A 16,257-nucleotide genomic window follows, 5' to 3' on the forward strand; every position below is an offset into this window, starting at 1 on the left:
CTCGGCCATTCTTCGCAGACCCGTTCCCTCCTAAAGTGGCTCTCACACTTTTCCCTGCTCTGCTCCTTGGCCCAGCCCGAATGGAAGGAAAGAAGCCCTAAAATGAAGGGTACCTTTCTTTATCAGGGTAACTTAGCACTAATTGCATATGCAAAATTGGTGGAGAGAGCTCCCAATAGTCCTCCACGGCATCCGTTTCCTAGATGGGGCGTACAGAGAATGAAAGGGGAAGGCTGGCTGGCGGGGACCTTGGTGAGATGAGGTGAAAATTCTGGGTTTGTTACAATTTTGGAAAGAGGGTCCCAGGTCCTATTGCAAGTGCCGTGGGATTGGGAAACCAGTAGATTGAAACACTTGGGAATACAGTGAAAAGCTACCTCATTGTTGAGTGTTTTAGGATATGCATCCCTTACTTCCACCCTGCCCAAGCCAATGTCCTAATGAATAAGATTATTTCCTGCCTCAGGGAGTTCACTGTCTGGTGAAGTTCAAAGACTTGTATAAACAGATGCTTAAGATACAATGTACTGAATTACACAAACCTAGAGGTGGCTGAAGGAATATGTTTCAGAAAGTCAACTCCAGGGCCCCCCCCCCCCCCGCCCCCCGCCGGTGGCTCAGTCAGTTAAGCTTCTGCCTTTGGCTCAGGTCATGATCCCAGGGTCCTGGGATGGAGCCCAGCCTCTGGCTGGCTCCCCTCTGCCTCTGCCCCTACCCCCACTCATGCTTAAGAGCTGCTGTCTCTCAAAGAAATAAAATCTTACCAAAAAAATGTCAAGGAACCTCTGGATGGCTCAGTCGGTTAAGCATCTGCCTTCGCCTTAGGTCATGACCCCAGGGTCCCGGGTCCCGCTCCTTGCTCAGCAGGGAGCCTGCCTCTCCCTCTGCCTGCCATTACCCCTGCTTGTGCTCTCTCTCTGACAAATAAATAAATAAAATCTTTAAAAAAAAATCCAACTTGGGGGGGCACTTGGGTAGCTCAGTTGGTTGAGCGTCTGACTCTTGGTTTCAGCTCAGGTCATGATCTCAGGGTCAGGAGACTGAGTCCCGTGGTGGGGTCCATGCTCAGCCTGGCGTCTGCTTAAGACTCTCTCTCTCCCTCTCCCTCTGCCCCTCCCCCTGTTCACGCTCTCTCTCATTCTCTCTAAAATAAATAAATCTTAAAAAAAAAAGTTGACTCCATTAGACTATTGACTATATGAAGAAACTGGAGAAGGCTCAAGAAAAAGCCTGTGGCCCTTGACCAGGACAGCAACGTTATAAGACAAAGGCCATGGCAGGGAGAAGAAAAGATAGAATTAAGAAATGTGTAGAAGCCACAGGATTTGGTGATTCACTGAATTGTGGGGAAGATGGGAAGGGAAAGGGAGGAGTTGAAGATGACTTCTGGAGCCATCAGAGGTGTAGGAGGAAAACTGGTGTCGCGATGGCGAAGGAAGTAAAAGAGGATTGGTCAATAGTGACAGATTCCAGGGAATGACTGAACAAGGTAAAGATCAAACAACACCACCTTGATTCTGTAGTTGTAGATGATCTTTGCAGGAAAGTTCTAGAGAAATGGAAGGAAGGTTATAATGGGTTGAAGAGTGAGCAAGAGGTAGGAAAGTAAAGGCAACAAATGTAGGCTCTTATCTTATGGAAATAGTATTTGGCTCCCAATGATTAATGACAATTTCAAAGTAACACAAAGCAAACTGTATCCCAACCATTATTTGCTGGGGGAAAAGCCTGGGAAGGAAGGATATTTGTGGATGGATATTTGTGTCTATATGGGTGCTGAAGTAGACAGGAGACCAGATTTATTTACCCATGCCCAAGCCCTCAAGGAGCACTGTAGTCCTGAGGCCTAGAACTTGCCTATGTAAAGCAGGCATATCCTTTTAGGACTCACACCACCATCCTCCCAAACCTTGGTCCCTCTGGGAAGCAAGGGGACAGAGCCACATAATACAGTTCAGAACTACCAAATGGGAACTTTCATCCATATGCATTCAGGTCCCTAGTATATTTTTGCATGCTCTTTTAAAGATGTGGAACTAGAGGAGGAGCCTAGCTAAGTCAGGGGAGCACGTGACTCTTGATCTTGGGCTGTGAGTTCCAGCCCCATGCTGGGCAGAGAGATTACTTAAAAAAAAAAAAAGTAGAGGACTGCCTGAGTTGCTCAGTTGGTTAAGTGTCCAACTCTTGATTTCGGCTCAGGTCAGGTCATGATTTCAGCATTGTAAGATGGAACCCCACATTGGGATCCACACTCAGTGTGGAGTTTGCTTAAGATTCTCTCCCTCTGGGCGCCTGGGTGGCTCAGTCGTTAAGCGTCTGCCTTCAGCTTAATTTTTAAAGATTTTTTTAAAATCTTTAAAAAAAAAAAAGATTCTCTCCCTCTCCCTGTGTCCCCACCTCAAGCGTGCCTGTGCTCTCTCTCTCACAAAACAAAAACAAACAAAAAGTGGAACTGAGCAATTTCAAGTTTAAGACTAGATATACTCCAGGAACTATAATCAGACATTTAAAAAATATATTTTTTTAAAGATTTTATTTATTTATTTGACAGAGACACAGCGAGAGAGGGAACACAAGCAGTGGGAATGGGAGAGGGAGAAGCAGGCTTCCCGCGGAGCAGGGAGCCCGACGCGGGGCTCGATCCCAGGACCCTGGGACCATGACCTGAGCCGAAGGCAGACGCTTAATGACTGAGCCACCTAGGTGCCCCTAAAAAATATTTTCTTGGAGGGCCTGGGTGGGCATCTGACTCTTGATCTCAGCTCAGGCTTTGATCTCAAGGTCATGAGTTCAAGCCCCAGTATGGAACCTACTTAAAAAATAAAAAATAGGGGCGCCTAGCTGGCTCAGTCGTTAAGCGTCTGCCTTCGGCTCAGGTCGTGATCCCAGGGTCCTGGGATGGAGCCCCACATTGGGCTCTCTGCTCAGCGGGGAGCCGGCTTCTCCCTCTGCCTCTGCCACACCCCTGCTTCTGCCTCTGCCACACCCCTGCTTCTGCTCTCTCTCTCATAAATTTTTAAAAATCTTAAAAAAATTAAAAATACATAAATACATAAAAAATACCTTCTTGTCTTGCTAGGAATAGAAATACCTTCTAACATGTAAATCTAGTATTCAACTCTCAGATTTTCAGGAAATTTTCAGGAATTCAAAACGTACAAAGTAGAAGACTGCACAACTCATGTTGTTCAGCGGTGAAGGAGAGTTAGGCAGTGTTTGGAGAATGCAAGGTCCAGAAAGCGTAGATTACCACCAACCAATCCATTGATTCTAAGTGCAAATATTTTGTTGTTGTTGTTAGTAACTGGAAGTGTGGCCTGCCAGTGTCCAAGTGTCTTGCCCAGAGCAGTGGAGGCGGACACAAGGATGGAATCTAAGTAACAGCAAAGTTGGGAAGCAAGCTATTGGTTAGTGCTCATGACTGAAGCCTTGAACCCCTCTCTTCTGCCTGCTCTACTGCCCCCTCCCGGAAACACACATCCCCCCCACCCCGTAGAGTAGAAACAGGACGTGGGTCTCCAGTTTGCAAGGATTCGTGGGGCGGGGAGAGCAACTGGTTTTGGAGGGATGAAAAAGCGAAGCTGCTTTGTCTTCGCTTCACGTTTGGTGGGAGTAGAACAAACAGGACAATAAACAGGACAAGAAACACTGGGACGTGGGTTTTGTGTAGGATGTGTTGGAACAGGTGTGGTAGCACCAAGTACTCCAGGGCTACATGAATCACATGTAGTAATCCAGCCGGCAGCCACTACATACCCATAAGCATGTCTGAGACAGTTTTATCCTACCACTCCCTCCTGCAACCTTCCCCACAACCCCCAAACCTCAGTGCCTACAGTTCCACCGTGGAAACGGTAGGAGTTCACAGAGGACTGGACTACTTCTTCCTCAACACTCCACCCATAGCTCCCAGCCCTGGTCCTGGGCACGCTGACGGTTCGTTGATCATTAAATTAACTGTTACGTGCATGGCAGGGCAGTTGAGAGGACGTTACTCCCCTAGCAGGCGCGGAAGGCAGATCCGCGCAAACACAGTCTCAAAAGACTGCGCAGCGGCCGTGAACGCGTTACGGCCACCGACGAACCAACCCGCCGATCTGAGCCGCCGCTCGCCCTCCAGGAGCACGCACCAGGGACCCGCCGCCCCGCCCGCTCTCCTTGCACCTCCCCGGACGGAAGCGGAAACGGCCTGCTGCGGTCTGGCTCCGGAAGCCGCTCTCCTTCGTCTTCCTCGTTGGTCTCCTGTCACAATGGCGCTGGCCGTCTTGCGGGTCCTGGAGCCCTTCCCGACCGAGGCACCCCCGTTGGCGGTGCTGCTGCCCCCCGGGGGCCCGTGGCCTGCGGCGGGGCTGGGCCTGGTGCTGGCCCTGCGGCCCGCAGAGGAGAGCCCCGCAGGGCCGGCGCTGCTAGTGGCGGCCCTGGAGGGGCCGGGCGCGGAGACCGAAGAGCAGGGTCCAGGGCCCCCGCAGCTGCTGGTTAGCCGCGCGCTGCTGCGGCTCTTGGCTCTGGGCTCCGGGGCGTGGGTGCGGGCGCGGCCCGTGCGGCGCCCTCCGGCGCTGGGCTGGGCGCTGCTTGGGACCCCGCCGGGGCCCGGGCTGGGACCGCGAGTCGGGCCGCTGCTGGTGCGGCGCGGAGAGGCCCTGCCAGTGCCCGGACCGCGGGTGCTGGAGACGCGGCCGGCGTTGCAAGGGCTGCTGGGCCCAGGGACGCGGCTAGCTGTGACTGAGCTCCGTGGGCGGGCCAAACTGGGTCAGGAGGCTGAGGACAGCAGCCGGCCCCCACCCCCACCCGTGGTGTCCTCCTTCGCGGTTAACCGCACAGTCCGGCGACTCCGGGGAGTTCTGGGAGGGACTGGAGATTCACTGGGAGTTAGCCGGAGTTGTCTCCGTAGCCTGGGCCTCTTCCAGGGCGAATGGGTGTGGGTGACCCGAGCCGGAGAGTCGTCGAACACTTCCCAGCCACATTTGGCCAGGGTGCGGGTCCTAGAGCCTCGCTGGGACCTGTCTGAAAGGCTGGGACCCGGCTCTGGGCAGCCGGGAGAGCCCCTCGCTGACGGACTAGCCCTCGTGCCTGCCACTCTGGCTTTTAATCTCGGCTGTGATCCCCTGGAAGTGGGAGAGCTCAGAATTCAGGTAGGATACAAGACTGAGGTCAGGAATGCTCCCACTCCTTATTCCCTCTTCCTTATCTCAATTGAATTGGAAGAAGAGAGCTGTAGAATTTAGATCCCTTACTCCTTAGATCTTAATGTCTCTTAGTCTTATTTATCTATTCTCTATAATCAAAATAAAATCCTCCATGGTGTAGTGGTGCATGGGAAGGGCTTTCATCTATTCAAGGGGACAATCATCCTCAAATTACCAGGTATATACAGTATATTAATCTACTTAATCAATTGTTTGAATTGCTACAGTGTATCCCGAATTGTTCTGAGTACTATGGAGGATGAAACGACATTTCTTTTGCTCATGCTTATCCTTGACTTCAAATTCCTTCCTGTTCTTCTAGCCTCATCTGTTAAAGTCCTACCATCCTTTCCTTCAAAGCCCATCTAAAGATGCCACCTTCTTCCCAAAGCCGTACATGATCTTACTGTATATTTAACATGACTTCTTTCTCCTACAGCATTTTGTACCTTTCTTAGGGCATTTATTTCTGTCCCGTTATGATTATAAACTCTGTCTAATCCTCAGTTATATATTGTAAATTCCTTTTTTTTTTTAAAGATTTTATTTATTTATTTGACAGAGAGAGACACAGCGAGAGAGGGAACACAAGCAAGGGGAGGGTCAGAGGGAGAAGCAGGCTTCCCGCGGAGCAGGGAGCCCGATGCGGGGCTCGATCCCAGGACCCTGGGATCAGGGCCTGAGCTGAAGGCAGACGCTTAACGACTGAGCCACCCAGGCGCCCCTATATTGTAAATTCCTTAAAGGGGAGGGCTTGTTACTATCTTTAGTGCCTGGTATTTGATTTTAATATTTATGTAAATATACCGAAGAGAAATTTTTGGTTTCTGCCTTTAAGGAGATTACTTCAAGAAGATCGTTGTATTTGGGGGCACAAATATAGTCTACTGTTTAATTAGGCACCTAGATGTATGGTTTAAACCTATACTGTCCAATATGGAAGCCACTAGCCACAGTGTGGCTTTTTAAATTAATTAAAACTAATAAAATTTAAAACTTGGTTCTTCGGTTGCTTCAGTTACGTGTCAAATGCTCAATAGCACGTGTAGGTAACATTTCTATCACTGTAGAAAGTTCTGTTAGCTAATGCTGGAATAGCCAATTAGTGCTATAAGATGTCAAGAAGGACATAAGATATGCATGGATGGGAGTCAGGTGTGGGTTTCCTTTCAAATGGAGGAAAAACTGGAGTCCTCAGACTGGAGCTCGTTTCAGCTTCAGTGAGATCATATCCTTTTCCCACAACCTGAATTCAGTGTCCCCACTAATGTCCAATTAATATCAACTCCACTTGCTGCCTGGTGTCACTCAAAAGGACTTGTGGGAATTAAATGTCTTTACCACTTTCCTGGCTCAGGGTCAACTTAAAGGTATCGCAGAAAGGTTATTTGTACTGGGGAACCTTTTGGAGCTAGAGTCAGAAATCCTGGTGCCCATGAGAAGGAGAGGTTACTGTATCTAGGGAAGATACAGGTATTCAGTTTGGCTACCTTAGGCCTCCCCTCCCACAGGCCTTGTGGTTAGAGGATGCAAATAGAAATATTGGCTGCTAAAGTTAAGGTAGGGCAGAGCCTGACTCCTTGGGAGAAGGTTATAAGGTGGTGCTTATTTCTCTAATAGAGGCACTTGGAAGGCTCCAGCACCCCTGAAGACAAAGGAAGCTGCTCAGTGCTGCCCGGGCCTCTGTTTGCCAAAGAGTTACACATCGAAATTGTGTCCTCTCCCCACTACAGCACCAACGGAAATTATGACCATGTTCTTTACCGGCACTTTCAGACACCCAGGTTAGCTGCTTACCGCTTTCAAGGAGGATAGCATCTCACCCTTGCTCTCCTCCTATCCCATGCCTTAGATTCAGGTCCCAGAGAGTCTCTGCCTTACTTTACAAAGCCGCATTTTAGGCAATGTTGTGGATAGATGCCTCTTGGTGTGGTAGGTGGTCAATAGAAGAGAAATTGGTACCATGAGGTGAATCTGGACCATCTAAACTGAGAAACCTCTTTGATATGAGAGGGCCCACAAAGAGCCAGGATCCTGCTTTGCCCCTCACTGCTCCCTGATTCCCCCTTTCTAGCCTTTCTGCCATTCCCTCCAGCTCATTCTAGGTCAGATGTGTTCTCTGGACAACTGCTTGGAATCTCTGGGTGGGCGGTAGGCCCTTATGGTCTGCAGGTTGGGAGTAGACATGCGGGGATGTGTCAGGCCCATGCTCTTGACTCTCACTGTGAGCTGACCAGGGCCACTGCTGTGTTGCAGGGCAGTCCAGGAAGGGGATGTTCTGTGTGTGCCAACAGTTGGGCAAGTAGAGATCCTGGAAGGAAGCCCAGAGAAACTGCCCAGGTATGCAGCTGCCTCTTACCCTACAGCTGGGATTCCTAACCTGGGTGCAAGAGTTCTATGATCCCCTCCCCACCGGTTGTGTGGAATAATTTTGCATATAAGAAAACTTGGTTGTCGTGTACATTTTTTAAAAGATTTTATTTATTTGATAGAGCAAGAGAGCACGAGCACGGGGGAGGGGCAGAGGGAGAGGGAGAAGCAGACTCCCTGCTGAGCAGGGAGCCCGGTGCGACTGGGGGCTCGATCCTAGGACCCTGGGATCATGACCTGAGCTGAAGGCAGATGCTTAACCGACTGAGACACCCAGGCGCCCCTGTCATTAACATTTTTCTAGAGAAACGGTAAATGCTTTCTTCAAGTTCTCAAATAGTCACGGGAACTGAAAAAAAGATTAAGAACCACCGCCTGCTGCCTTTGGGAGGTGTTTATCCTCAAATTGTTGTGTGGTTATAGGTAAAGGAAAGCATTAAGAAGTTTAAGGGCCTAGCCCAACATGGGATTCCTTGCTTTTCATTCTCAACCACAGGGTCGTTTGGGCCAGTTTTCAGGCCACACCTCCCATATACTCAACATAAGGAGACCCAGGCTTTGATTTCTGTGCTAATTAATGGTGTGTGCACATGCAGCTTTTCAATCCCATCTCCCAAAATGGGGGAGAGACAGATTGCTGCTGTCATTGAGAGGCCTTCTCTTTTTCCTTATTCTCAATAAAGAGTGAGAAATCAAGCATAAGTGACCCAAGCACCCAAAACAAGGAGTCCAACCTTTCTCCTCCCTCTAGACACTGATCATAGAGGTTCCATGTAAAATGGTGAGGCACAGAATTCAGAGACTGCTTGGGCTTTCGGGGAAGCGGGAGAATATGTAGCCTGATACCCCAGGACTGATTTCCTGTAGCATTGTACTAGAAGGAGAGCACAACTGATAGACACACTAATCCAACGTCCACAGGGGATTTCAGTGAGGTGGTGGGGCCAGCCAGAAGGAACTAAGGTGTAAGAGTTGGCATGCCCAAGGCCTCTGGCCTAGCCAGCCTGGGTCCTCTGCCAAGACAGATGCAGTTTAGAGTGCCTGATTCATCCTTGGTCAACATTCAGAGCTTGGTTCATTCAGAGCTGTGGTACCCACGTGAAGGGCCTGGTAGTACCCTTTGTAACCCCATTTAAGGCTCATGGCACCTCTTTGAGCTTTTCCAAATCTAATCTACAACTGGGGCCTGGTAGAAAATGCCAGGCTGATATGTATTAGTCACCTCCCACTTGTGTCTCCCATCTTAAATATAGCCAGTATCTACGAGCTAGCTTTGTGTAGGAAAACTACAGAATGCCCAGGCACTGGGCCCTTCTGAGACAGACGAGCAAGCCTGTTCAGTTCCTGGATCTCTGCTGTTCCAGCCCTGTAGAGACCTGCCTCCCTCCTCTGGGTGCTAAGCACACAGTTCCTCCTCCTGAGCAGGTCCTGGAAAGTGAGGTTCAGGTGGGCAGGTGGGTCCAAGGACAGACAGAGATGGGTGCTTTAGCCCTCTTCCCCCAGACCTGGTCAGGGAGGCCTTGCTAGGAGGCTCCTATGATCCCTGGAATGGTATTCCAATGGTGGGGTAGCCTCTGCAGCTTCTTCCACGGTTCCCCTCTCCCAAGCAAGCCAGCAGGATTCCACTCCACTGTCTCCCATCTGGCTCTTGAGAACACAACCCAGCTTTCCCCAGCAATATCCAGATGTGTTCAAGAGGTCTGATCCTTGTACTTACCGAGATGGTCCTACTGCTGTCCATGGAGAGGGCACTTCCCCCTAACCTCCCACAGTGCTGTTCTTCCTTGGATTCCACTGCTCACCATGTACACTGTGACTCAGGATCGAGATGCCAGGTTCCATGTAAAATGGTGAGGCCTGGTAGATTTCTACCAGTTGGATAGAAGTACCCACTGTTCATTTATACTGAATAACAGTAAGACACAGGCTTCCTTATGTTCCACTTTTTATCACGATAACTGCCTACCCTAATAATTGTGAGAATTCATAATACCAATCTGGTATGCTTCTCCCCTCCACCTGGAGTTATTCCCACACACCCCACTTTGCTGCCAGAGTAAGCAGCTTTATGAATGAGACAATGTGAACAAAGGAATTTGCACCGGCTGGAACTTAAAAAGGCCCAAGTTATAGTCTGGGCCAAGTGATTGCCTTTCCACCTGAGGATTAAAGAGGGGAGTAGTTCATCATTTCTTTTCTGGAAGATTGGGCTAGTCACTACTACCTGCTCCCCACTCTCTTCTCCCTTCGTAAGTTGAGTAGCCCCAGCTCACTCTGAGACTAGCCAGTGAACGCATAGCCCTGTTACGGCTGGGGGAGCTTTCAAAAAATGCAGATGCCTGGGCCCCACCCCAGACCTATTGGAGCAGAGTCAAGGTGAGGCTGGGGCCTGTGCAGTCTTTTCATTTTTTAGAAAGGAGAGAAAAATGCTAATTTAAAAAATTGAGGTGCCTGGCTGGCTTAGTAGAGCATGCAACTCTTGATCTCAGGGTCACGAGTTTGAGCCCCACATTGGGTGTAGAGTTGCTTTTTTAAAAATTGAGATCTAATTCACTTTTAATGTGTACAATTCAGGGGCTTTTACTATATTCATAAGGTTATGCAACCAACACCACTATTGAATTCCAGAACATTTTCATCCCCCCAAAACCCTTTTCCATTAGCAAACCCTACTCCATCCTTCCCTCAGCCCCCAGCAATTACCAATCTGCTGAATCGAATCATACAATATGTGGGAGATGTTGCTTTTCAAAAGTCTCACAGGTAATTCTAATGTGCAGCCAAATAGAGAATTAATCATTAGATGTCTTTAATAAGGAATCTGCAATTCGATTTTGTGGATTATTGGATAAGAGCCAAGGGACTCTTCCTGCTGAGGTTTTGGAAGGCCTTGGGAGGTATGAATTGGAAGGGAAGACTGTATTCTGAAGCCAGTGAAAATGGTCCGATGATCATTGCTTAGCGCAGCTGTGGCTTCTCCCACTGCAATGGGCGGGAAGGCCATTTACCTGGAGAAACACATCCCAACACTCTGATGGTTGTCATGAGGGATGTGGAGGACACTTATAGCTCCTGCCCTCAAAATGTGTCGGAGCCATGTGCTCTTTTACACCCCTCCTCTCCTCCCCTTCCTCACCCCCTGCCATGTCTAGGGGCAGTTATTCATGCTGCTCTTGAGTTTGTCCCCTGTGGTCGACCTCTATGATTGAGACAGCCACCTCATCCTTAGGGAGGGGTGTATGTGGGCTCTGGGTCTGCAGCTCATTGGGCTTCTTTCCTGCAGGTGGCGGGAGATGTTTTTTAAAGTGAAGAAAACTGTTGGGGAAGCTCCGGATGGGCCAACCAGCGCCTACTTGGCAGACACCGCTCATACCTCTTTGTACTTGGTGAGGCCTTGGGGATGGGACTAGACCTGGGAAAAGGAACAGAAACAGCTTCCAGACACTAAAGCTTCCTCCCACCTTTCACAGGTGGGCTCTACCCTGAGCCCTGTCCCAAGGCTCGCTTCAGGAGAATCCACTCCCTGGAATAGCTTGTCTCCTCCGGGCCTGGAGACCTTGGTGACTGAGCTCTGTGCTGCCCTGAAGCCTCGCCTCCAGCCAGGGTGAGTGAGGCCGCAGCCTCAGTGCGGGGGAGAGGCCTGCTCGGAACATCTCCGGACAGGCAGTGGGCCGGACAAGCAGTTCCTAATGCGCTGGCCAGTGTCGGGTTGGTGGACCTCCCTCAAACCAGTATGCCCAGGCCGCTAGCCCATGTCCTTCCCGTAAGCAAATTCCTAGGCTCCTTTCTGGGGATAACCTCCAGCCTTCAAGGTTGACTGTGGAAGAAGAATCTCCACCAGGGACAGCTATCTCTGAGACTGCCCTTCCCCTTGGGGAGCCCACTAGCCATTCTGGCCTTCACCACCCTTGCCCCAAAAGCTAACGTTCCTCATACCACTGGCCTACGTGTAGACACAGACCCTCCCCTAATTCCTCTCCATATGATCCAGACCAGACATAGCAGTCAAGGCTTTACTGAAGGCAGTGATGAGAAAGGGAACTGTCCCGGCTGCTGGATGCGCTCCGCGCCCCTGCCAGGGCGCCCCAGGTGGTAGGCGAGCTACGGCACCAGCCCTGGAGGAGGAGGGAGGCCGCCAGGAGAGAGAGGGTGCCTGCTTTCTCGATCCACGGGTCCCTCTGTTCCTGGGGGCTCTTCAGTTTGAGCAGAATGGAGAGGACAAGTGTCTGCTCTCTGGTTGCAGAGGTGCCCTGTTGACAGGAACCAGCAGTGTCCTTCTCCGGGGTCCCCCCGGCAGTGGCAAAACCACAGCTGTCACTGCAGCCTGCAGCCGCCTTGGGCTCCACCTCCTGAAGGTGAGGGTACCTGGTGAGGTGAAGCCCAGATTCTCCCTCTCCCCTCCCCCTTCTGGCCACCAGCCTGGCCCCGGCACCGGAGTAGGTCAGACATATTCCCGTGATTCTCAGCTACAAAAAGATGCTTGCTTGCCGCTTGCTTGCTTTTTTAAAGATTTTTTTTTTTATTTACTTGACAGAGAGATAGTGAGAGCAGGAACACAAGCAGGGGGAGTGGGAGAGGGAGAAGCAGGCTCCCTGCCGAGTAGGGAGCCTGACGCGGGGCTCGATCCCAGGACCCTGGGATCATGACCTGAGCCCAAGGCAGACACTTAACCAACTGAGCCACCCAGGCGCCCCCGAAGGCAGACTCTTTAACGACTGAGCCACCCAGGCGCCCCGAAAAGATGCTTTCAAAAAGGAAGGGGTTTGAAGACTGTGATGGGCAGTCCAGGGAGTGAGGTTGGGGTAAAGAGGAGGTAGGACTTAGCCGGTGCTACTGCCCCCCATCTCTGCCCTCTAAAACAAGGTGGCCTGCATCTTCTTCTGGCCCCTCTCCCTGCCCTTCCTGCCTCCGTCACACCTGCCCTTTGCTCACAGACCACTGGGGCCCCGTCCCCAGGTGTCCTGCTCTAGCCTCTGTGCAGACAGCAGCGGGGCTGTGGAGACGAAGCTGCGGGCTGTCTTCTCCCGGGCCCGGCGCTGCCGGCCTATGGTTCTGTTGCTGACAGCTGTGGACCTTCTGGGCCGGGACCGTGATGGGCTAGGTGAGGATGCCCGTGTGGTGGCCACGCTGCGTCAGCTCCTCCTTGATGAGGAGCCCCTCGCCAGGTATGGCACAGAGCTGGGTCTGTGAAAGGGCAGGCCCCCACCTCTCTGCAGCCTTTGTCCCCTCCTCCTCAGTGGCTCCTCAGACATCCCGCCCGTTGGGCTGTCCTCCGGACAGTCCTGAGCTGAGGAGCTTGGGGTATCCAGAGGGGCGGGGAGTGCAGTCCCTAGTATTTCGTGGGGAGCACTACGTCAGAGAAAAAGCACAGCCTCTACCCTCGGTGAGCTCCCTGTGTGTGTGGGGGGGGCACAGGTCCCCCTCTCGAGGTGTGCCGATGGAGCCCCAGGCAGGAAGTTTTGGGGCGCTCACCTCCCTCCCCCATGCCCGCACCCACCCACCTCCCTGCCTCATGACGAGACAGCACTCAGGGGCCGCCAGCCGCACTCTGGCCCTCAGCACCCCTCTGTGTCTGCAGCTGCCCACCCCTGATGGTCGTGGGCACCGCAAGCCAGGCCCGGGACATGCCCGCCGACGTGCAGACAGCGTTCCCTCATGAGCTGGAGGTGCCCGTGTTGTCAGAGGGGCAGCGGCTCAGTGTCCTGCGGGCCCTCACCGCCCACCTCCCTCTGGGCCAAGAGGTGAACCTGACGCAGCTGGCGCGGCGGTGTGCGGTGAGTGCCGAGGCAGGGGACCCCCCCCCAGTCCTGCTGCCCTGCCCGTGGGGGCTTCAACCCTGGGCCGCTAATCCCACTGGGGGACCGGCCCCCTGCGGGTCCCTGCCTACTGCGCCCCGCTCACGTGCCCTCTGCTGTGGTTCCCCAGGGCTTCGTCGTAGGGGATCTCTATGCCCTTTTGACCTACAGCGCCCGGGCAGCCTGCACCAGGGTCAAGAACTCGGGGTGAGGAAACTGGGCACAGGAGGGAAAAGGAGGCAAGAGGAAATACGGGTGGGGCTGGGGTGGGGGGAGGAGGAGCCAGGAGCCTGATGGGGAGGAGGCTTTCGGTGAGGTCCCCCAGAGGTCTCCCTGGGTTTGTCTTTGCAGGCTGGCAGGTGGCTTGAGTGAGGAGGAGGAGGGGGAGCTCTGTGCTGCCGGCTTTCCTCTCCTGGCTGAGGATTTCGGGCAGGCACTTGAGCAGATGCAGACAGCCCACTCCCAGGCCATTGGAGCCCCCAAGGTAGAGACTCCAGGTCCTCCGAGGTAGGACAGGAGCTCTTTCCACCACCCTGTCCCCAACCACACACTGTCCATCTCCTAGATCCCCTCAGTGTCCTGGCATGATGTGGGCGGGCTGCAGGAGGTGAAGAAGGAGATTCTGGAGACCATTCAGCTCCCTCTAGAGCACCCTGAGCTGCTGAGCCTGGGCCTCAGGCGCTCAGGTCTTCTGCTCCATGGTCCCCCCGGCACGGGCAAGACCCTCCTGGCCAAGGCAGTAGCCACTGAATGCTGCCTCACCTTCCTCAGGTGGCGAGGGGGTGTGGAAGGGGTGGTGGGCAGACTGGGAGCTGCAGCAGGCTGGGGAGCAGGCGGGGCTGGCTGACAGGTCAGAAGTTTATGCATCTGACGAGTCTCATCCTCTCCCTCAGCGTGAAGGGGCCTGAGCTCATCAACATGTACGTGGGTCAGAGTGAGGAGAACGTGCGAGAAGGTGAGTGAGGAGGGGCCAGGCTTCTAGCCCTTGCCAAACCCTTGGGCCCTTGTGCTGCCCACCCCCCGGTGGCTCCTGGTCTTTCCACCGTCTCGTGGTCCTTTCTCCGAGGACCTGCCCAGGGTGGCCTAGTGCCTGGAGTGGTGAATTGTCACTCCTGGTTCCCCTCCTCCATCGCCTGACTTCAGATCCCCCCTGAGCTTCCCCCTCCTGTGGGTCCCTTTCTCTCCTCAGTGTTTGCCAGGGCCAGGGCTGCGGCTCCGTGCATTATCTTCTTTGATGAGCTGGACTCGCTGGCCCCAAGCCGGGGGCGAAGTGGAGACTCTGGAGGTGTGATGGACAGGTAGGGGTCTGAGCCAGATTGGAGTCTGGGGTCCAAGACGGAGGGATGGGAGACAGGTTGCGGCAGTCTTCAGAGCCCAAAGAGTTCCTGCCATTCCAGTTCCGAAACAGTGTAACAGCAGAAGGGGGGGGCCGTGGAGTCAGGTGGGGAACACTGAGGAGAACAGGGGGGCCTGCGTGGAGGGGTCTACAGGGCACAACCACACAGGCAGCCCCGTGGAGAAGGCCTGCAAGGAGGGGCCCCACAGGTAGGGCAGAGGCTGGGGAAGGGCCAAGGACTCTTCTGGCCTCCATGTCCTCACTTGTAGGGTGGTGTCTCAGCTCCTGGCTGAGCTGGATGGGCTTCACAGCACTCAGGATGTGTTTGTGATTGGAGCCACCAACAGACCAGACCTCCTGGACCCTGCCCTTCTGAGGCCTGGCAGGTGTGCGCCCCGTACCTCTCACCTCTACTGCGCCCTTCTGGGCCTGGCCCTTTACCCCCATCCTGTGCCTCCTCCACCGTCACGCTGGGCTCCCTGACACTTACGCCTGCCTGTTTCCCTAAAGATTTGACAAGCTGGTGTTTGTGGGGGTGAGCGAGGACCGCGCCTCCCAGCTACGTGTTCTAAGTGCCATCACACGCAAGTATGCCCCATTAGGGGGAGACTCCCAAGGGGCTTGGGCCTTGGGATGGTTAGGGGGATAAATGCAACATGCAGAATAAGCTGGTCGGGGATGCCTTTTGACAGACTAAACCGTTTCTTTCCTCTATCTGTGCAACAGATTCAAGCTAGAGCCCTCTGTGAGCTTGGTGAACGTGCTGGATCGCTGCCCTCCCCAGCTGACGGGTGCAGACCTCTATTCCCTCTGCTCTGATGCCATGACAGCTGCCCTCAAACGCAGGCTCCGGGACCTGGAGGAAGGTGAGCTGTTTGCCAGCCCCGGAGGTCACTCAGAAAGCTAATGGGAACCAGGCCTGCTCCTGGATATCAGAGGAGGAACTGTTGACATTTGGGGGCCTCTGGGCAAGCAGATGCCCACCCCAGGGCCTTCCCCTCCTCGGACGCAGACCACAGCCTCTGTTACCCCCTTGCCACCCCCCAGGGCTGGAGCCTGGGAGCGCGGCACTGCTCCTCACCATGGAGGACCTGCTGCAGGCTGCTGCCCGGCTGCAGCCCTCGGTCAGCGAGCAGGAACTGCTGCGGTACAAGCGCATCCAACGCAAGTTTGCCGCCTGCTAGGAGCCTCCCGCGATCCGGGACCCTGCCCGCAAGGGCTGAAGGTACTTAGGTTATTCCCACAGACGCCCGAGAGCAAAGGGCTCCTTCTCTGCATACTGCTGTTGCACCCAAAGGCTGCCTAACTCCAGGAGACCCCCTCGGTGCTGAGTAGCCCAAGAGCTCAGAGGGCGTCATCCCCTGCCTACCTGTTTGTCCTTCCAGGCCCGTTCGGGCTCCAAGACTAAAGACCCTCTGCTCAGGAGGAGGAACTCGGGCCTGGATGGAGCTCTGGGGATTGCTCCCCACCCCCACCCCCGAGTCTTGGCTGAAAATAAAGTATATGCTGCCCCCTGCTGGTTGTGGTCTGAAAGGCTGGAGCGTGGAAGAGCAAGCTTGTGGAAGGAGTA

General features: G+C 53.5%; 1 protein-coding gene across 2 annotated transcripts; it reads left to right on the forward strand.

Annotated features, from left to right (window-relative positions):
- Positions 1–3,063: 3,063 nt before the first annotated feature.
- On the forward strand, positions 3,064–16,215 carry PEX6 (peroxisomal biogenesis factor 6). Of its 2 annotated transcripts, XM_027601480.1 has the most exons (18): positions 3,067–5,132; positions 6,807–6,970; positions 7,443–7,526; positions 10,840–10,942; positions 11,027–11,160; positions 11,800–11,911; positions 12,513–12,721; positions 13,135–13,330; positions 13,482–13,558; positions 13,703–13,835; positions 13,917–14,122; positions 14,245–14,306; positions 14,541–14,649; positions 14,957–15,073; positions 15,198–15,275; positions 15,414–15,553; positions 15,735–15,912; positions 16,073–16,214. In XM_027601480.1, the coding sequence occupies exons 1-17, from the start codon at positions 3,765–3,767 to the stop codon at positions 15,869–15,871; spliced, it is 3,429 nt and encodes a 1,142-aa protein (XP_027457281.1). In that variant the 5' UTR covers positions 3,067–3,764; the 3' UTR covers positions 15,872–15,912; positions 16,073–16,214. The 2 variants fall into 2 exon arrangements, with proteins under 2 accessions (XP_027457282.1, XP_027457281.1); XM_027601481.1 differs by lacking the exons at positions 13,703–13,835; positions 13,917–14,122 and having other exon boundaries at positions 3,064–5,132; positions 16,073–16,215.
- The last annotated feature ends 42 nt before the right edge of the window (positions 16,216–16,257 follow it).

This window comes from Zalophus californianus, chromosome 7 (assembly GCF_009762305.2).
Source record: "Zalophus californianus isolate mZalCal1 chromosome 7, mZalCal1.pri.v2, whole genome shotgun sequence".
Lineage (NCBI taxonomy): Eukaryota > Metazoa > Chordata > Mammalia > Carnivora > Otariidae > Zalophus > Zalophus californianus.